The sequence below is a fragment of the Ambystoma mexicanum genome, chromosome 1q (genome assembly GCF_040938575.1).
Source record: "Ambystoma mexicanum isolate Mex_15411 chromosome 1q, UKY_AmexF1_1, whole genome shotgun sequence".
In the NCBI taxonomy this organism is placed as follows: Eukaryota; Metazoa; Chordata; class Amphibia; order Caudata; family Ambystomatidae; genus Ambystoma; species Ambystoma mexicanum.
In genome coordinates, this window is record NC_090922.1 from 307,507,242 (window position 1) to 307,528,672 (window position 21,431).

General features: G+C 46.8%; 1 protein-coding gene across 1 annotated transcript in view; it reads right to left on the bottom strand.

Moving 5' to 3' along the window:
• LOC138555720 (olfactory receptor 5V1-like) overlaps nt 1–19,428 on the bottom strand; it is a 181,841-nt gene extending 162,413 nt beyond the window's left edge. Inside the window, exon 1 of the mRNA XM_069642618.1 lies at nt 19,282–19,428. Coding sequence (XP_069498719.1) covers nt 19,282–19,428 — 147 coding nt within the window. The remainder of the gene's footprint in view (nt 1–19,281) is intronic.
• Between the last annotated feature and the right edge of the window lie 2,003 nt (nt 19,429–21,431).

Below are 21,431 nucleotides of genomic sequence, written 5' to 3' on the forward strand. Positions count from 1 at the left end.
TTCTGTTGCTAGTACCTGCAAAGAGTGAGTTAGAATAATCTATCCTAGAGAGAATCAAAGCTCTGGCTAGGGAGATGCTATTGTCAGATGAGAGGATGGGCCTACTAGCTCTTATACATTTTGATATATAGGCTGAGGATAAGACATTGGCATTTACCTGTCTGTTTAGTGTAAGGGCCGAGTCGATATAGACCCCTAGAGTTTTTATTTAATTTGCAACAGTAATAGTATTACTATCGATGTTGAATGATTTGTATTGTTAAGGAAGATTGTTTAACTTGGATTTATTACCAATTAGAATTAGCTCGATATTGTCGTCGGCATAATTCATTTTGTGCCATCCAAGCCTGGATTGCGAGATAGATTTTGTTAAGATTTTTTGTATCCGTGTTGTAGCATCCTGTGATAGGTATACGTATTTGAGTATCATCCACGTAGTTAGTTTATGAGATAACCATTTTGTCAAGTTTTTCAAATAGAAGCTTTTCGAAAGCATTATACAAGGTAGGGGACACACTGGAACCTTGTGGTAACCTGCAAGTCACTAGCACTGGGGGGGGGGGCTGAGGTGTTAGAGAAAACCCTCATGGTCCTGTTCAAGAGAAAGGATTCAATCCATTTAAAAGCTTCAGGGGAGAAATGGACACCAGTTTCCAGGTGTTGGCATAAGATTCTGTAATTGACCAAATCGAAGGCTGCAGAGAGGTGTAGTGAAAGGAGGATACGCAGGTCTCCTTTGTCCTAGAATTTTTCCATTTCTGTTTTTAAATCCAGGAGCGCCGTGCAGTGCCATGACCAGATCTGACCCGGATTGTCTCAGCCCTAAAAGATTGTTGGATTCCAGAAATGTCTGGACCTGCAGCTGGGCTGCACAGTTGAGAATTTGTAATAGGAATGGAACTGTAGTGATGGGTCATAAAGTTGTGGGGATATTGGGGTCCACAGTGTTTTTTTTCAAAAATAATGGCAGTACCCATGCTTCTTTTAAGTCAGCTAGTACTGTATTAGTGGCAAAGTAGCTGTTGATGAGGCAGGTTATGAAGGGTGCTAGTTGGTTAGCACATTCTTTTATCAAGGTTGCATGGCAGATGTCACCCTTGCATCTTGATGGTTTAAGACCTTTGATGATATTGGTGGTTTCAAGTATAGACAAAGGCCTGAATGTGAATTTGCTAGCCATGTGAAATTCTGTAGCAGAGGTTATAGGGGGCGTGGTCAGGACAAGGTTAAGTTTGACTTTTTTTGTTCTATTTTATTTTGTAATAGAGCGATTTTGTCTGCTAGGGCATCTTGTACCTTAGAGCAGCATTGTATATCTTTGGAGGAATGGTCTGGCTAGGGAACAGGTGATTCAAGCTCACAGAGAATGGTGAATAATTCTCTAGAGCTGTATTGGGCATTCTGGATTCTTTGGTTGTAAACTTCACTTTTAGCATTGATGATTGCTACCTTATAGTTGTTAGAGATTGTCGGGAAGAAGGCTTTGTTATCAAGTGTCGAGATTTAGCCCAAGTACTTTCGGCAGCCCGTTTGGATGTACGCAGAGTTTGGAGATCAGAGTTGAACCAAGGGTTGATTTGTGCTAGAGGTTTGGCTTTTTTAACTTTCAAGGGGGCTACTTTCTCAATGGCTTCAATCATAACTTTATTGTATAAAGTGGCCAATGCTGGTGTGTTACTGTCCCGGTTGATCGTATCCAGTATAGTTGATAAGTGCGGTAGCATGTTATCATGATTAATCTTTTTCAGACTTCTAGAAGGTACCATGGGTAGTAGAGGGCGGTGTTTTGGGGTTTTGATAGATAGGGTGGTGGAAAGATTATAATGTTGTGATCTGACCAGGGAGCTGAGGTGTTCGAAAGGATGTCTGTGATGCAGTTGGAGTCAGCAATCCAGTCTAGGTTACATCCTATTTCATGGGTAGGGGAGCAGATTCTATGTGTAAACCCTTGAGCATTCATAGAGTTGGCCAGGAGACCAGCATGGGAGTCAAGAGGATCATTCAATCCAAGATTGAAGTCCTGTAGAATGATCATTTTAGAGTGGGGTTTTGTGTTGTAAGCTAATTGGTCAGTGTTCTCCTCTTCGAAAGAGGCTGTAGGGCCGGGAGGCCTATAAACAATGTGGAGAGTGAGAGTGCAAGTATGTGTGATTGGTAATTTTAGGGTAATAGCTTCACCAAAAGAGAATGGGTGCTCGGCTAGAATTCTTATGTCTAAGGTGTTTTTAGCTATTAGAGCCACTCCACCTCCTATAGCTATTGTTCTGTCCTTCTTATAGATGGAATAGTCCTCTGGGATGACTAGAGATAGGTATGGGCCTGAGGCTGTGTGTAGCCAGGTTTCTGTGACTGCGATAAAGTCTAGATTATTAGTTTTGATGACGTCTGCGATCTCTAAAACATGGGCTGTGACTGATCTTGCATTGATGAGGGCGCCTTTTAAATGTATGGACTCATTGTGGTTACTTGATGCTTTAGTAAGTGAGCTAGTATTGATTGGGCATTTAGGTTTGTCAGCTGAGGTAGGTGGTGTTTGTATTGTAGGAGTTGGTATGGTTGGCCTTTTAGAGGTGGCAAATCTATGGTTTTTCTGGCATGGTGCTGACTCAAAGTCTAGTGAGTATGGCAAGTCCAATTGCAATGTGTTGTAGTTGGTGGGCAGGTAGGCTTTGATAGGAAGTTGGGTGTGGTGTTGGTTAATTCGAGAGGACAGCCTCAGGTTTCTTGTAAGTCCATCTATGGGACGTGTGGGGTATGTTGACGTAAAGTATGTTATGTCAAATGTCTGGGGTTTCTGTAACGTATGGGCTGTGAACAGGATATTGGTACGAGAGCATAGTCTGTGTCTCCTTGTAGGGCCGTTAGGTGGATGTGACACAGGGCAGTGGGCTGTGTTAGTAAAGCATCGAGACACTTTGTCCTGAGTGGATGGGATGATGTCAGGTGTGAGTACTAGTGCTGGGAATGGAGGAGTTTGTTGAGGAAGGGGGTTGGGTATAGGAGGGAGCAGTGTCAAGCACAACATAGGCGGGCAAGGCCATTCCCAATCTGGATGAAGGAGCCTTTTGAACAGGGCCAGGCCTCTAGGCTAGTGGTGTCCATGGGAGTTCTAGGAGTTGGCAGATCAATTTCAGAATAAAGGTGCACACTGAAAGTTGTCTCAGTCGCCATAATATGTAATTAAGGAGGATGGTCAGGCGCAGGATAGTCCTGAGTAGATAAGCACTTGACCAAGTCTGGTGGTGAGAGTGGGATGTTGACCAAATATTTAAGGGGTGGAGGCGAGCAATGCAACGTTCAGCAACGCAGGATAGGCATGCATTTGTGACGAGGTTAACCTCGCTTACAATGCATGTGTACAAGTTTAGACATTCATATGGGCATTAGGCACAGCTGGGCAAAGGACAGGAAATAGTAATACTAATAGCTATGATAGCGTTAGCTGATAACGATTATGCAGGTTGAGACAATCAACAGCATTCATCTGAGCCCAGCAAAGTAGTAGTTGAATCGTATTCAGAGTGATCATTGATTGGGAATATAGGACAATGTGTCAGGTGAATAGATGAGACAATGCTAGCAATAATGATGACATTGGCTAATTGCAGGTATGTAAGTTTAGACATTCATTAGGCATTCCGCTCGGCTATTTCAACACATATGTGACAGAAGGCTATTTTATTTACAAAGTTATTCCTAACACTAAGTCCCTAATGAAAAAACTAATTCGCCCTATGTGTAGACAATCTAGTGCCCATGGGTACTAGGCCCTAGTGGGTGCTGATGTGCCGACTGCAAGGGGATGTCGAGATCCTGACCCTATCCTCTCTAAGCCACTTTCCTATTGGCTAAAAATGAGTGCACACAGTTGGGGGTCGATATCTGTGTTTTAATGTTTTCGCCTCCCAGTCGTGTGTCCTATCAATGCTAAGAACAAAACCACAAGGTTTTATAAAAAGAGACTTCTATGACATTCTGGTCACATAGAACTCTGTTAAAAGGCTCTTTCACTCTGTACAGTACTAAGACCGTAGAGAGCAACTAGAGTTATGATACTTTGAATTTCTTTTTATAAGCCCTTTACTTAGTATGTAGGGGTATTGGAGTCTGGAATATCAACCAGATACTGCTCTAACAACAGTCAACCAGTTTCAGCGGGATTCGCAAGTTGCCGCTTTCTTCAGGTCGAATATTAATGAATTAAATATTCTCTTTGATATTCTTCAGTACTAGGAAGAATATTGAGGATGTCTTCAGGTCTCGGACCAGCTTAGTTGGGTCAATCCCTGAGTCCTACAGGACAAACAACAAAAAGAGACCAGGTGGACTATCATCAGTCTCCGAGTACTTCTAAAACCTACTAGACAGATATTTAAGTCATTCGCCTCCCTGAACAGTGAGGCACATCTTACCTCTTGTTCCAACACTTGTAGTTGTATCTGCTCTATATTGGAACTCAGCTATAAGTATCCTGATTCTTCCTGTGCGATGGTCTGTGTCTCTCCAGCATTAATTCCTAAAATTGAGAACAGGACGCTTCAGGGCATGTTATCTGAATCAGAGTTCGCTTTTCACTATGTCTCCCAGCCCATTTTGGGCTCATTTCCATTCTATACAGGTTGATTTCCAACGCCTATGCCTCTATGTTTTACCACATCAGTGCGCTTTTCACTATGTCTCCCAGCCCATTTTGGGCTCATTTCCATTCTATACAGGTTGATTTCCAACGCCTATGCCTCTATGCCTCCATGTTTTACCACATCAGGCCCCACTGTGCGGTTCCGGTCACTCTGCATGTGTAATCTCACAGCTGGAGAATTACTCCTCAATTTATTCCTAAACAATCCCTCAATGTAATCTCAGGCTCACTTTCCATTCCCTTTATGGTCATTACTCATACGGTGGACCCACCCGAATGGATAACAAGGGGTTTTTTTTTGGAAGGCTGGTAAATGCCGCCGCTTACCTTATTTACTTTTTCATGCTGCCGCTTTCGTCCGTGCTTGTATTACGTGCCATTCTGTGTTTCTGTTTGTCGGTTGTAGCTGCGTATTGATCACATGATCGCTCGCGAACTACAAAAGAAACTCAAAGTGACTAGGGAGATGTAGTTTTCTCTCTCGTCCGCGCTTAAGTACTGCTACGTTTGTTCGGAAGCAGCATCGCGGTCATGTGAGCGCAGGCACCAATCGCTCGTGGGTAGTAACACAGCAACCTCAGGGGCAGTTGGGAAATGTGATTTTATTCCCCTTCGTCCACGTCTAATTTCCGTAATGTTTGTTATTGGAAAAACAACATGGTCAAGTGATGGCGTGCATTTCAGTCACCGAGGGAAACTAGGGGATACAGTTAGTCTGAGGTCTGGGTTAGCAGGGATATTTTCTTGGATCATGTGACGGAATGTTGTTATATCTTCCGCGATATTATTGGAGAGACGGTGCGGTTACATGATTGCGTACAGTCCGGTCCCAAAGGGACATGGGAAATGTAGTGTACCCATTATTTCTTATTTTGAGCTAACAGGGCTATAGACATCGATCATGTGTCATCATCTGTGCTGATGTACATAGTTGTATCATTATTATGTATCAAAAAGCACATATATTGTTATTTTAAATGCAACTCGCCCTGGTCGTACATGGCCATAAAGGTTCAATCATGATAACTGATGACACGGCATCCTAGCTCTTGGGAATCACTAAATATATTCCGAAGCAGTAACCTAGGAATAGTAAAATCCTAAATGAAAATACTTATTCATGCGGATTCTGATTCTATCATAGGTCTGCCAAAACTTGCCAGCAAATTTTTTCATTAAGGCCTGTGACATGGCTCCGGGTCCTATAGATCCTTTGTTGTTCTCTTCTCAAAAGAAGGGCTGCTATATTCCCACCTCTTTTAGGTATTCTGACCCTTTCTAGTATGGTCCAACTCAGGTCATTCTCAGTATGATTCATTTTGATATAATGTTCAACCAATGGGGCAGTCCTCTTGTTGTTCCTTATATTGGATCTATGTTCCCCGATACGTATCTTGACTGCTCTTGTCGTCATTCCAATGTAAGTTTTCTTGCATGGACATTGAATCAAGTATACCACATTGTTGGTATTACAGTTCGTAAATTGCCTCTGCTCACAGGGGTATTTCCAGCCTATATCTACAGTCGTTGTACGTTGAGTGAATCTACATGCAGTACAGTTTCCACATGGAGTGTGGCCCACAGGTCTAGGTGTGTTCCACAATGTTGTCGTGACAGTAACAGTAGTTGTTTCTTTATAAGTGTGCACTAGTGAGTCCCTAAGATTTTTTCTCCTTCTTATCGCAAATAGTGGCTCAGTAAGTTGATTTTCATCAATATTTAGTAGGTGCAATGCTTTTCGGATCTCTTTTTTCAAGCGGTTGATAACTGGGGAGTGCCTGAATACTGCTGTAATAGAATTATCGTCTCTCTTCCATCTGCTGGTTGAGGGTTATTTCCCTTGGTATATTTCTCGTCCTCTTTTTGGCTTGTTTTATTATTTTATGTGGATAATTTCTCTCATTAAGATTCTTCGAGGGTCTTTCCGCTTGTTGATCGTATTCAGTTTGTGTAGTACAGTTCCTCCTAAACCGGAGAAATTGACCAAAGGGTAGATTTTCTTTTAGTGATCTCTGGTGGAAGCTGGTATAATCCAATAATGAATTTCTATCCGTTGGTTTCTGGAACACAGTAGTCTCGAAAGTCTGGCCTCTCCTTGTGATTTTCAGATCAAGGAACGTGGCCTCCGTTTTACTGGCCTCATATGTAAATTTGAGAAAAGGGTTTAAACCGTTGATCCACTCTATAAATTGTGTAAGAGTTCCGACGTCTCCATTGAACAGTAAGAAAATATCGTCAATGTAGCTTCACCAACTCACTATGTTACTGACAAATGGGTTGGTTGCAGGGTATATGTGTTTTTTTTCAAAGTCTGCAACATATAAGTTTGCTAAAGTCGGTGCAAATGTCGCGCCCATAGCTGTTCCGGCTATTTGCTCATAATAGTTTTCTCCATTTAGGAAATAGTTCTTGGTCAGAGCTATTTCTGCTAATTGCATTATCAATGGGACGGGCATATTGATAGTTTTTGTTTGTAAGACTTTTTCAATGACTTTCAAGGTTTCTCGTTGGGGAATCTTGGAGTAAAGTGACTATGTCCATGGTCACAATATAGATATCTTCACTCTCAAGTGTCAGGTTATTCAAGTACGTCAGGATAGATGTTGTATCTTTTGTGTAGGAACGCATTTTGCTCACTTCTTCCCTTAAGAAAAAGTCGGTAAACTGAGACAGTGGTTCTAGAATAGAGCCAATTCCAGACACAATCGGGCGTCTTGGTGTAGGGGGGACACCCTTGTGTATTTTAGGTAGTGCGTAGAAGGCAGGTCGCCTAGGGTATTTTGGGCTTAGGAACGCTGCTTCTTTGTTACTTATATACAATTCTTTGCCAAAAATAACCACACAGGACCTGTAGATGTAACAGGATTGCACAACAAATCTACATACTACCCGCCACCACATGCAATAACTGTTGAATATCAAACTTAATGAGAGAAATTCTCCAGCATGGGGTCTGGCATGGATTCACATGCTCATAAATATTCCCCGTCGTCAGGCTGGGAATCCTCGGTAAAGAAAAAATCAGTATCAGTTTCGTTTCTGATCTGTCTTTCGTATTAGTAACCAATCACTGACCTCTGCGTCATACTGACCACAGCCAATGACTGCCCTCTACCTAAGCCCCGCCTCTGGCAGCCATCTTCAGATTTTTACCGCACGTTCAAGTGTTGGGATCCTTGTGTTATTGCTCTCGAGCGTTAGTACTATTTTTTCACGTTTTTTCTCAAAAAACTTCTATTTTTCGGTCAAAAGAGCCTCAAGCTCCACCGCTTCTTCATCCGATCAACGGGGACCCGTGTCGGATTCGTCTACGCCCCTCAAGGGTGAAGATTTCATCGAGCCACGCTTTTGGAGGACTCCAGAAGTTTCTCAGGCCCATCTCAGACATGGCCCAGGAGAAGGGAAGCTCGACGCCCGGAAAGCTGTTCAGGGTCTGCCCTGGATGCCAGCTTCAGAATGTCTTTAAGGAGGACGAACACTCCCTTTGTCTTTACTGCCTACATGAGGACAAGACGCACGTGGAGAAGGACTGTGCGTTTTGCGGCAATATGTCGGAGCGGGCCATGAAGGACCGCCATCAACGTCTCGCCAACTGGCTGGAAGGGAAGAGCCCGTCAGGCGAGAAGAAGAAGAAGTCCGCCGGTCTTCTAAGACCTTTGAGGACGCCCCGGCGACGGGGGTCCAACACAAGGCCAAGCACCGCGAGTCCGCTGGCACCGGGAGCGCCGAACGGTCGGGCTCTACGGGCGCCAGGCAGGGCGCACCCTCCCCGGCACCATCAACCACGAGCCAACGCTCTGGTTCGGGTAAGAGGAAGGCCGAGCACCCGGCGAAGCTCCTGGAGAGACCCCGGTCGAGCTCGAAGGCCCCATCAGAGGGGGAGCGAGGCAGTGACCCTCCCCCCAAGGAGAAGGCGGTGAGCACACCTAGGGTGGTGAAAGCCTTAATCCATCCTGCCAAGGCCTCTATCGAGACAGTCGCGGCGGCCCTGGCTCAGCCTATGGAGGCTACACCAGTGGTGGCGACCTCGGGGCTCAGAGACTCCCTGCCACCGCGGAGGGAGTCTTCTTTTATGACCATCGACAGGACCCCCGTGAAACCTCCGACGGAGAAGAAAAAGGGGGGGCAGGAGGTCGTCGTGGATTCGGGCTCGACCTCTGAGGAGGAGCTGATCGAAGTCTTAAGCCACGGCGTTGGCGTGGAAGAAGACCAGCCCGTCGGGAGGGACCCCGACGTAGGAGACGACGATAACGTCGAGGGTGCCGATGGGGCCCCTGACCGCCCGTCGGACTCCCCGCAACCAGTGCCGCAAGACAACTCGTGGCCATTTTGTTGGCTATACAGTCCTTATGCTCGGAGATAAGGACGAGACTGCCGTTACCACCAGCGGAGGAACCGCTCCCGACGGGGGACCCGGAGCCAGGCCCTTCTGGGAGCCCTCCCCCTAAGAGAAGAAGGATTCATCCTCCACCTCCTTTTCAGCCATCGCGCCCTGTTCAGCCCTCCTCCCCGTCCACGACTCATGGGGATGATACAGGGACTGACACGGCCGCGACGGGTGCGGACGATGAGGTTTACGACGAGGATCTGCCGTCGTCACCTCCCACCCGGGCTTCCCCGCCTGACGAGATTGGATCGTTTCACTCCATGATCGCCAGGGCATCCAAGCTTTTCCAGCTCTGCCCGGAAGAGAAGAAGAAGGAAGGTTTCCTTTATCAAAGGCGCGAGGCCAAGAGGAAGACGGTCCTCTCTGTACCTCTACTGGACGATATTTGGGATGAGGGCCTCGCCCTCCTCAAGAACCCATCCACGACGCCGGCTAGAAGGGATCGGTACGAGAAGAAGTACCGGGTCCCGGACGCGGCCCCCTTGTGCCTTCAGGCACAGCCGACCCCGGACTCGGTCGTCTCCGCGGCGGCCAGGAATAAAGCGGGGGGGGGCGCGGCCTCTACGTCGACCACCCGCCGGACGGCGAGGGAAAGAAGTTAGATACGATGGGACGCAGAGTCATCTCGTCTGCAGCGACGACGATTAAGGCGGCCAAGGCCTTGGCTATCGTAGCCCGCTACGACAGGGAGCTGTGGTTCAAGCTGGCCCCCTGCTGGACTTCCTACCGGACGACAAGAGGGCTGAAGCCCTAGAGATCTTGCAGGAAGGAGAGGTGGCGTCAGACCACGCCATCACGATTGCGACGGACATCGCTGACACTGGATTTCGCCAGTTGGGCAACGGCGTGTGCCTTAGGCGGCGTGGATGGCTCAAGGCTATGGACTTCCGTCAGGACGTGCAGACCAGAGTCTTGGACATGCCGTTCGACGGAAACAACCTGTTTGGGAAAACAGTGGATGATTCCCTTCAAGCCATCAAGGCAGACACGGAGACGGCCCGGGCTCTTGGGGTTCTCCAGCAACGGCGGCCGCCCTTTCGGAGCGGCGGAGGCAAACAGGGTGCCTCCAAAGGTTCCGGCGGCGGATTCTCCACCTACCGTCAGGCGGCCCGTTCGTCGTCGCAGGAAGCTTACAGGGGACGAGGCAAGTCAGGCGGACCCCGCCGTCGTCGCCAAGGAGGACAAGGCGGCAAAGCCTTGTCGAAGCAGGACTGAACCGGCCGTGGGGTCGGGCCCCCACCGAAGCACCCCGGTGGGAGGCCGGCTGGCGAGCTTCGTCAGCGTGTGGGAGTCCATCTCCACCGACCGTTCGGTGCTGGACGCCCTAGCTCGGGGTCACGCGCTCGAGTTTCTAAAGAGGTGCCTGCGCGTCCCCCCTGTGGCCAGGAAAGAACATCACGTCCCTCAACTTCTCTTGGAGGTAAAGGCGATGCTCAAGAAGGGCGCCATCGAGCTCGTCCCAAAGAGGCTTCGGGGCTCCGGAGTTTACTCAAGATACTTCCTCGTGAAGAAGAAGACGGGAGGATGGCGTCCCATCCTGGACCTACGACGGCTGAACAAATTCATCAAGGCACAGAAGTTCCGGATGGTCACCCTCCAACACGTCCTGGGTCAGCTGGAGGAGGGCGATTTCCTGTCGTCGTTGAATTTGGAGGATGCCTACTTCCATATTCCCATCCTAAAGGGACACCGAAAGTTTCTCAGGGTCGTGGTCCAAGGGCGTCACTACCAGTTCAGAGCCCTTCCCTTCGGACTGCGGTCGGCACCCAGGGTGTTCACCAAGTGCCTAGTACCGGTGGCGGCGCAGCTGCGCCGAGAGGGGATCCACATCTACCCCTACCTGGACGACTGGCTCATCCGAGCGAAGACGAAGGAGCTCGCCGTGGAGCACACGGCAAGGACCGTCCAACTTCTCACGGACCTGGGATTCTCCATAAACTACGCCAAGTCCCACCTGGTGCCCGCGCAAGATGCACTGTTTCTGGGAGCGAAGCTCGACACAGTGTCGCTTCTGGCCTCTCCGTCGGAGGAAAGGACGAGGGCCATCTTGGGCAAGGTGCAGCGGATGCTGGTTGCGGACGCGGTCAGAGTGAGGTCCATCAAGTCCCTCCTCGGAATGATGTCTTCTTGCATTTACCTCATCTGCCTGTGCAGGCTCCGGATGCGCCCGTTGCAGGAGTTCCTGGACGCGCGCTGGATCCAGACGACGGGTAGCTTCGAGGAGAGGATCACACTCGACGAGAGTTTCCGACGAGCGATCCGGTGGTGGGGCACCCGCGCGCATCTGGCGGCGGGCATGGACTTCCAGACCCCCGGCCACCAGGAGACAGTGACCACGGATGCCTCCCTGGAAGGGTGGGGAGCGCACACCGAAAATCTGCACGCGAGAGGCCTTTGGCTCCCGACGGAGAAGTCCCTCCATATCAACGTTCTGGAGCTCCGTGCAGTGTTTTGGGCCCTCAGGTCCTTTATTCCGTCCCTCAAGGGCAAGGTGGTGAGGATCTTCACCGACAACACCACCACCATGTTCTACATCAGGAAACAGGGCGGAACCAGGTCCCCAGCCCTGTCCAGGGAGGCGCAGGTTCTGTGGCAATGGGCCGTCGCCCAAGGGATGTTTCTGGTGCCGTTTCATCTGGCAGGGATAAAAAACACCATCGCCGACTCACTCAGCAAGGAGCTGCGCTCGTGCCACGAGTGGGAACTACGACAGGATCTAGTGGACCGCCTCTTCCGACGGTGGGGCACGCCCCAGATCGATCTGTTCGCAACGGCGACGAACTCCAAGTGCCGGAGGTTCGCCAGCAGGTTTCCCCAGCCGAGAAGCATGGGCGATGCTTTCTCGTTCCCCTGGGAGGGCCTGTTTCTATACGCGTTCCCTCCATTGCCATTGCTGATCCGGCTCATCAACCAGCTCAAGAGGTCACGGTGCAGGATGATAATCGTCGCACCTGCGTGGCCGAGGCAGATATGGTTCCCGGACCTTCTGGACTTGTCAGCGTCCCCGTCAATCAAGCTGCCAGTGGACGCGGATCTTCTCTCCAGGGAAGGAGGCGCCATCCTCCATCACGACCCGAAGTCACTGAGCTTGCAGGTCTGGCTCCTGCAGCGTTAGAGTTTGGAGGATACGACATACCGGCCGACTGCAGAGAGGTTCTTGCAAAGGCCAGGGCGTCCTCAACTCTTAAATGCTACGGACACAAATGGAAGAGGTTCTCTGTCTGGTGTCACGCACAGAAGATTAACCCTCTACGGATTACGGCTCCCCAAGTACTGCCGTACCTGCTGACGCTGGCCAAAGCTGGACTGGCGCACGCGTCCATCAAGATTCATCTTGCTGCGATCTCCCGATACACCAGAACCACAGGGCGGACGTCTTTGTGGTCTCATCGTCTGGTGAAAGAGTTCATGAAGGGACTGTTCAGATCGTTCCCGCCGGTGAAGGCTCCAGCCCCGGCGTGGGAGCTCAACGTGGTGCTGACCAAGCTCATGGGACCTCCGTTCGAGCCTCTGCACTCGGCTCCGTTGAAGTTCTTGTCATGGAAAACAGCGTTTCTTGTGGCCATCACCTCCGCACGACGGGTGGGAGAGATCCAGGCCCTTTCCTGCAAGGCCCCGTACTTGACTTTTCACGACACGAGGGTAGTGCTCAGGACGCACCCATCCTTCATACCGAAGGTGCCATCGGAATTCCACCTCAACGAACCCTTGGTGTTGCCTGTTTTCTTCCCGTCGCCTTCGTCGCCGGCTGAAAGGACTTTGCACTCGCTGGATGTGGCTAGAGCGCTGAAGTTCTACGTGGACCGCACGAAGTGCTTTCGGAAGACGTCACAACTCTTTGTGAACTTTGGACCTGTCAATCAGGGGAAGGCTCTCTCGAAGACTTCCATTTCCAGATGGCTCTCCGGCTGTATCATGTACTGTCATCGGTTGGCAAACAGACCGCTGCCTGGCCGTCCGAGAGCCCATTCCACCAGAGCGATCGCAGCTACCACGGCGTTCCTGTCTGGTGTGCCCTTGCTGGACATCTGCAGGGCTGCTACGTGGAGGTCGACGCACACCTTCACGAAATTCTACTGCGTCGATCGGGATTCCAGGGAGGAGTCCAGGGTCGGCCAAGCAGTGCTGCGCAACCTGTTCACCTAAGGTGAGCCTGGTGAGGAGGTAAGAATTGCTTAATGTTGAGTTTGATGTAATGCTTAATGTTGAGCCTTTGCCACCTCCCGTGGTTGTGCATGTGTGTACTGCTATGTATTCTTTATTCATGAGCATGTGAATCCATGCCAGACCCCATGCTGGAGAAGGAACAAGTTACTTACCTGTAACTGTTGTTCTCCAGCATGGGTCTGGCATGGATTCACATGCGAACCCTCCCGCCTACCCCTCTGCGGCTCTTCACTTGGTCATACTGCCACTTCACGTGCTACCAAATCTGAAGATGGCTGCCAGAGGCGGGGCTTAGGTAGAGGGCAGTCATTGGCTGTGGTCAGTATGACGCAGAGGTCAGTGATTGGTTACTAATACGAAAGACAGATCAGAAACAAAACTGATACTGATTTTTTCTTTACCGAGGATTCCCAGCCTGACGACGGGGAATATTCATGAGCATGTGAATCCATGCCAGACCCATGCTGGAGAACAACAGTTACAGGTAAGTAACTTGTTCCTTATCCACATAAAATAATAAAACAAGCCAAAAAGAGGGCGAGAAATATACCAAGGGAAATAACCCTCAACCAACATGGCAGAAGGAAGAGAGACGATAATTCTATTACAGCAGTATTCAGCCACTCCCGAGTTATCAACCGCTTAAAAAAGAGATCCGAAAAGCATTGCACCTACTAAATATTGATGAAAATCAACTTACTGAGCCACTATTTGCGATAAGAAGGAGAAAAAATCTTAGGTACTCACTAGTGCACACTTATAAAGAAACAACTACTGTTACTGACACGACAACATTGTGGAACACACCTAGACCTGTGGGCCACACTCCATGTGGAAACTGTACTGCATGTAGATTCACTCAACGTACAACGACTGTAGATATAGGCTGGAAATACCCCTGGGAGCAGAGGCAATTTACGAACTGTAATACCAACAATGTGGTATACTTGATTCAATGTCCATGCAAGAAAACTTACATTGGAATGACGACAAGAGCAGTCAAGATACGTATCGGGGAACATAGATCCAATATAAGGAACAACAAGAGGACTGCCCCATTGGTTGAACATTATATCAAAATGAATCATACTGAGAATGACCTGAGTTGGACCATACTAGAAAGGGTCAGAATACCTAAAAGAGGTGGGAATATAGCAGCCCTTCTTTTGAGAAGAGAACAACAATGGATCTATAGGACCCGGAGCCATGTCACAGGCCTTAATGAAGAAATTTGCTGGCAAGTTTTGGCAGTCCTATGATAGAATCAGAATCAGCATGAATAAGTATTTTCATTTAGGATTTTACTATTCCTAGGTTACTGCTTTGGAATATATTTAGTGATTCCCAAGAGCTAGAATGCTGTGTCAACAGTTATCATGATTGAACCTTTATGACCATGTACGACCAGGGCGAGTTGCATTTAAAATAACAATACATGTGCTTTTTGATACATAATAATGATACAACTATGTACATCAGCACAGATAATGACACATGATCGATGTCTATAGCCCTGTTAGCTCAAAATAAGAAATAATGGGTACACTACATTTCCCAGGTCCCGTTGGGACCGGACTGTATGCAATCATGTAACCGCGCCGTCTCTCCAATAATATCACGGAAGATATAACAACATTCCGTCACATGATCCAAGAAAATATCCCTGCTAACCCAGACCTCAGAGTAACTATATCCCCTAGTTTCCCTCGGTGACTGAAATGCACGCCATCACTTGACCATGTTGTTTTTCCAATAATAAACATTATGGAAATTAGACGTGGACGAAGGGGAATAAAACTACATTTCCCAACCGCCCCTGAGGTTGCTGTGTTACAACCCGCGAGCGATTGGTGCCTGCGCTCACATGACCGCGATGCCGCTTCTGAACAAACGTAGCGGTACTTAAGCGCGGACGAGAGAGAAAACTACATCTCCCTAGTCACTTTGAGTTTCTTTTGTAGTTCGCGAGTGATCATGTGATCAATACGCGGCTACAACCGAGAAACAGAAACACAGAATGGTGCGTAATACAAGCACGGACGAAAGCGGCAGCATTAAAAAGTAAATAAGGTAAGCGGTGGCATTTACCAGCCTTCCAAATAAAAAAAACCCTTGTTGTCCATTCGGGTGGGTCCACCATATGAGTAATGACCATAAAGGGAATGGAAAGTGAGCCTGAGGTTACATTGAGGGATTGTTTAGTAATAAATTGAGGAGTATTTATTATTTTTTTATTATTATAGTTGTTTTGGTCACGAAAAATTCTAGACCTTTCAACTTAAATTACATACAAAAATTAAAACAATGTACAAATAAGCATCACACAATTTTTGTAAAAAAAAAAATAAGAAAAAAAAATAAATAAATACAACTCATTCCTTTTAAAAAGAACACATAATTAAAACATACTTAAAACATTCATTACATTGACACTGCATACTTTGTTATTTTTAGCTGTTGTAAATAATTAACAATAGCATACCTTACAGACTTTCTTTTGGTGTGAAATAAAAGTACCCATAATTCTTCAGCAGTCGTGACCTCTTGGTCCAAAAATAAATGCTTGAAGTGAGTACAACGGACTAGCAACACATTTTCGCATTCTGTGCACAGATGCTGAAGAGTTTCCACTTGATGTTTACAAAATCGGCAAAGCAAAACTGAGGAGTAATTCTCCAGCTGTGAGATTACACATGCAGAGTGACCGGAACCGCACAGTGGGGCCTGATGTGGTAAAACATAGAGGCATAGAGGCATAGGCGTTGGAAATCAACCTGTATAGAATGTAAATGAGCCCAAAATGGGCTGGGAGACATAGTGAAAAGCGCACTCGGATTCACATAACATGCCCTGAAGCGTCCTGTTCTGCATTTTAGGAATTAATGCTGGAGAGACACAGACCATCTCACAGGAAGAATCAGGATACTTATAGCTGAGTTCCAATATAGAGCAGATACAACTACAAGTGTTGGAACAAGAGGTAAGATGTGCCTCACTGTTCAGGGAGGCAAATGACTTAAATATCTGTCTAGTAGGTTTTAGAAGTACTCGGAGACTGATGATAGTCCACCTGGTCTCTTTTTGTTGTTTGTCCTGTAGGACTCAGGGATTGACCCAACTAAGCTGGTCCGAGACCTGAAGACATCCTCAACATTCTTCCTAGTACTGAAGAATATCAAAGAGAATATTTAATTCATTAATATTCGTCCTGAAGAAAGCGGCAACTTGCGAATCCCGCTGAAACCGGTTGACTGTTGTTAGAGCAGTATCTGGTTGATAATCCAGACTCCAATACCCCTACATACTAAGTGAAGGGCTTGTAAAAAGAAATTCAAATTATCATAACTCTAGTTGCTCTCTACGGTCTTAGTACTGTACAGAGTGAAAGAGCCTTTTAACAGAGTTCTATGTGACCAGAATGTCATAGAAGTCTCTTTTTATAAAACCTTGTGGTTTTGTTCTTAGCATTGATAGGACACACGGCTGGGAGGCGAAAACATTAAAACACAGATATCGACCCCCAACTGTGTGCACTCATTTTTAGCCAATAGAAAGTGGCTTAGAGAGGATAGGGTCAGGATCTCGACATCCCCTTGCAGTCGGCACATCAGCACCCACTAGGACCTAGTACCCATGGGCACTAGATTGTCTACACATGGGGCTAATTAGTTTTTTCATTAGGGACTTAGTGTTAGGAATAACTTTGTAAATAAAATAGCCTTCTGTCACATATGTGTTGAAATACTGAGGTATAGATAGGAGGCGTACACCTATCAACTCCAGTTTTGTAGTTACTCTATATTCCGCTCGGCTAGACAGTTGATGAAAGTAACAATGTTTATAACAATGATAACACTAGCTGGTAACAACTGTGCGAGTTAAGGCATTCAAGGACATTCAGCTGAGCGTGGCAAGGTAAGAGTGTCACGCTAATTGCCGTGGTGGAGTGCACAAGTTTGAACAGTCATTTATGATTGTGGCAAAAGAGTCCAGGATGAGAGCAGCAGTTCAGACAGAGTGCATGGAGCAGTGGTAACGCAAAAGGTGTCCAGAGCGGGATATTAGATGCTCGGCTCTAACGGTGGCAGCAGGAGCCAATTTGCTTTGCAGTGAACGGACGGCAGTAAAGCTGGTAGTTTTACTTAGCATTTGGGCATACCAAATATTTAGTGTGCGGATGTGCCGGTAACCAGGGTAGTCGTACTCTGCGCATGGAGAGGTTTTGTGCACCACGACCCCAACCTGCCCATAAAGTTGGTGGTTGCCCAATAGCACTTTAAGATGGAATAGCAGCACCCGTGAGATGGATGGGGATGCAGATTAATACTCAAACATCAAATCAATAATGACAACTCAATGGTTTGGCAAAGGGAGTCCGTTTAATGACAAGTACAAAAAACAGGGAGTTTCATGAATATCAGCGGTTGCGTGATCTTCCTTCTCGCTTCACAACTCCAAAGAACTTGATAAAAACCACATCATTTATACTAAAAACTTGTCATCACTGACGTATAACACTTAAAAGTTGGCATGCAATTCTATTGGTTCTAGGAAGGTAACTTTAATATAGGTACTTTATCTGTATATGGTAACGGAATAAGGGGATTGGGTAAACACTGTCAGGTGGTACATCTAAGCCCTACCTTAGAAATGGCTACTGTAGACGTCACTAAAAGTACGACGTCCCATTGGTTCTACTAACTATAGGACCCTAGATTACTTGGTCCACTATGATTGGGTTGGCAGCAACCCCACTCATACTTTTTCACTTTGCCTAGCGGCATGCAGAATGGTCGGCCAGGTGCAGGGTGCTCACCAGTTCCCACAGCCTTCCTCCAATTATTGTTACAATCAATCATCACTTCAGTGGCCATGTGTCAATTATTTCACTGTAGTTGGCCTCGAGACTGCCTCTCTTTCTGGAAAAGTTCTGATATCTTTGCATGGCACTCCGCCATGCAGAGGTGTGAAAGTCGCACTTCTTCTCGCTCGGCTGGTTGCGTGATTCAGACACCATAAACTTGCCTTCTTCTCCATGCAATTCGTGCATTTGATTTTCGTTTTGCCCACCAGCTGCCTTCGGCTTCTTATCTTGACCTTTCTGAGCAGGATATTCTGTTCTTTGCTTCATTAATTGTAGCTACTGTTTGTCTATTTTAGCTGATACGACCTTGGCTTTTTGGCACGATTCATCTCTGTTTGAGTTTCACTTCTGCCTTTATTCTCGATTTGTTAGCTATGAAGCTCTCCTCATGTGGCCTCTAGTAACCTTTGGTTGATTCTGCTCTTGTGCATAGTGGAAGCATACTTATATAACATGCTTATTTTGAGGTAGATATGTATAGGTGGTGCTTGCCGCAATCTATCTTACTACTAAGCATAGCAAGCCGCACAATTTTCTTAGCTTTCTTGTGGTTCCAAGCATATGTACAAGCATAAACTGGTTGAATATCTTCATCATGCTCATGGCATAAGCTTCTTACATTTGATATCTTCCTTTTACTTTAGGTTCGCGATGTCCCTTATTCATGGCATTTTCATCTCTTTTCGTCATATCTTCTATGTATGAGTCAGTTCGGGTTCTTGTGGCATCACCATTCGTCTTCCATTAAGACCTTTTTGGCTTCTTCAGGGATTGTATTCAGACGATCTTCATTCTGTTTAATTTGTTGATATGGCTTTCTCAATGGATACCTTACTGTCCATGTTTTCTTTGGGGTCGGTATTTCAATAGGTGCTGTTCTTCTGATAGGTACTGGACAGAGTCCCACAGCGGCTCTTTGCTGGTTTATTTGCTCCTCATACATCACATACTTCAGCGTGAACGTTCCTGGTACTTCAAAATGGACGGTTGGGGTGCGAGCCGTATTTGGGACCTCCTCTACACTCCCCCCTCTGGGCGATTCATCGACCACTTTCATTTCTTCCTTTGTATCGATCTTCTTTAGATCCTCTGCATTCAATTTCACTTCATCGTCTGGGTCAATTTTTTTCTTTATCTTCTGGGTCTATACATGATGGTCTGAAGAAATGTCTCTTTGGGGTCCCTATCTTTATGACTCCTATTTGACTTCCTGATGTTTTTTACGTGTTCATCCTTGTTCCGCGTCATTACTTGACACTGTCCATTTGGGCTGCAATAGATCCATCTTCCCACATCATTTCTATATTTCCTGGTATAACGAAACTTTGTTCCTTCTGGTTCATGAATGCTGGCTTTCACAAAGGGCCTCATCACGACTTTGGCGGTAAGCCTTAAATCTGGCGGTAGCGCTATTACCGCTGGATTTAAGGGTCCGCCAAATCAGGACTTCGGCGGATTTCGCCCCAGCTCTGAGCTGGGGGGAAATCTGCTGAAAATTTGCGCTCATACCTCCGGCGGGAAATCCGCCGGCGGTATTAGCGCGAAATTTCCCCATTGAGCCCAATGGGGATGGGGCATTCCCGAATGGACTCAATGGGGAATGGGATTAACATTACCGCCGAACTCGTGATCCGGCGCTATTAGCGCCGGATCACGAGTTCGGCGGTAAGGCAGATAGCACCAGCGCTAATAGCGCCGGCGTTACCGCCCAAGTCATGATGAGGCCCAAAGTCTCTTATTTCTTCATCATTCAGGTCTTTGGGCTTCCATCCTGGTTCAACATCAACCATGATTTTCATCCCTATAGCCTTTTTTGCAGTTTTCTGACACTGAGAGATTAATATCTTGATAACACAGAATCCAAGCAATATCATCACTAGTAGGGCTACTAGGAATTTGAATGTGTCTGCCATCCATTGTGGGACCCATGAGAATAGTGATCCAAACCAACTGTCGTCATCCACTTTGTCAGTTTCATCAATCATTTGACTCTGTAGTTTTGTCAGCATACCTCTTGCTTCTGTTAGAGTTCCATTTTCTTCATCGTGAGAAGGTATAAATGTGCAACATGATTCTCTGATTTTTGCACAAACACCTCCATCTATAGCTGTGATCATGTCAAGGACATATCTGTTCTGGAGAGTCATAAATCGAATCACCCTGAACTTTCCTTTGATTGCATTGAATCCTTTTATGGTGTTGATGGTCTGCAGCAACTCCCATCTGGTTATCTGCAACCATTTAGTATTTGCTCCAACCTGAACTCTTGGCATAAAAATTGTCATGAACACTGATGAGGTTAGGCTGAACAGTCTGTGTTCATACAGGATTGCATGAAAAGCTTCTTCTGATGTAGCAGAAAAGTAATTCTCTCTCTTCATTCGATTCATCAGTTCCACAGATCTCTTCTTCCTCAGGTGAGCATCTGATTTCGGGAAACTGTCCATATTCAGGTCACTTTTTGGAATCACCAATGCTGGAACGTGGCCATTCACTATTGTGCATATACCTCCCCAGTTTCTCGGCAGTCTGATATATGCTTTGGATCCACATGCCCAATAATGATCCATGATCACTGCAGTTCCATGTACCATTCCTGGAGCATCAAAGACTCGTCCACAGTTCTGATTCTCTCCCATCGTCCTTGGGCCATTATTCCTGAAGCAGAATGTTGGATTCTCCAATGGCACTATCTGCAAGGGTCCTCCTCTGTCCTTGACCCATGTCAATAGTTTAGGAAGTTTTGGCCATAATGGCTTGCATCCATTCTGTACTATGTCAAGTAGTCGTTTAGCTCACTGTCATCTCCTTGTATGCTCCTCTTGATTCTTAAGGTTTTCATGTAGTTTGCTATAACTACACCCTTGAATGCATCCGCATAGCTTCTTCTTGCTGGAGGATTCTCAGGTATCCTGGTCCATGGTGCAGGCCTCTTCATCTGCACCAATTGAGTAGGCACAAGTCTGGCAATTTGTTCTTTTTCCTCTTTCCTCTTCCTGGTTCTGGCTATGTATGGCCATAATGGTTCTGCTATCATCTGTGCTTGTGAGATTTTCTCTGGGCTTGCACTTGCCCTTCTCAGTGTTGGATCAAGAGTTTCCATCAATGCTGTTTCCCTTGGTTTCCTCTCCAATTCTTTTTGTTTCCTCAATAGTTCAGCTTTCTCCGTCTGGCTTTTAACTTCACTTATCGTAGAGCTTCTCATTGTTGGTTGTCCAAGCTTCCTTTCTTCTTTGGCTTGCGGTTCTGCAATTATTGACACTAGACCTGGTGTGTGTGAATTCATCGTCTGCATGCGTGTGATTGTCAGTAACCTTCTTTCATTCACATTCTCCCGACCCTGTCTCCGGCTTTTCAATTTGTCTGTCACCACA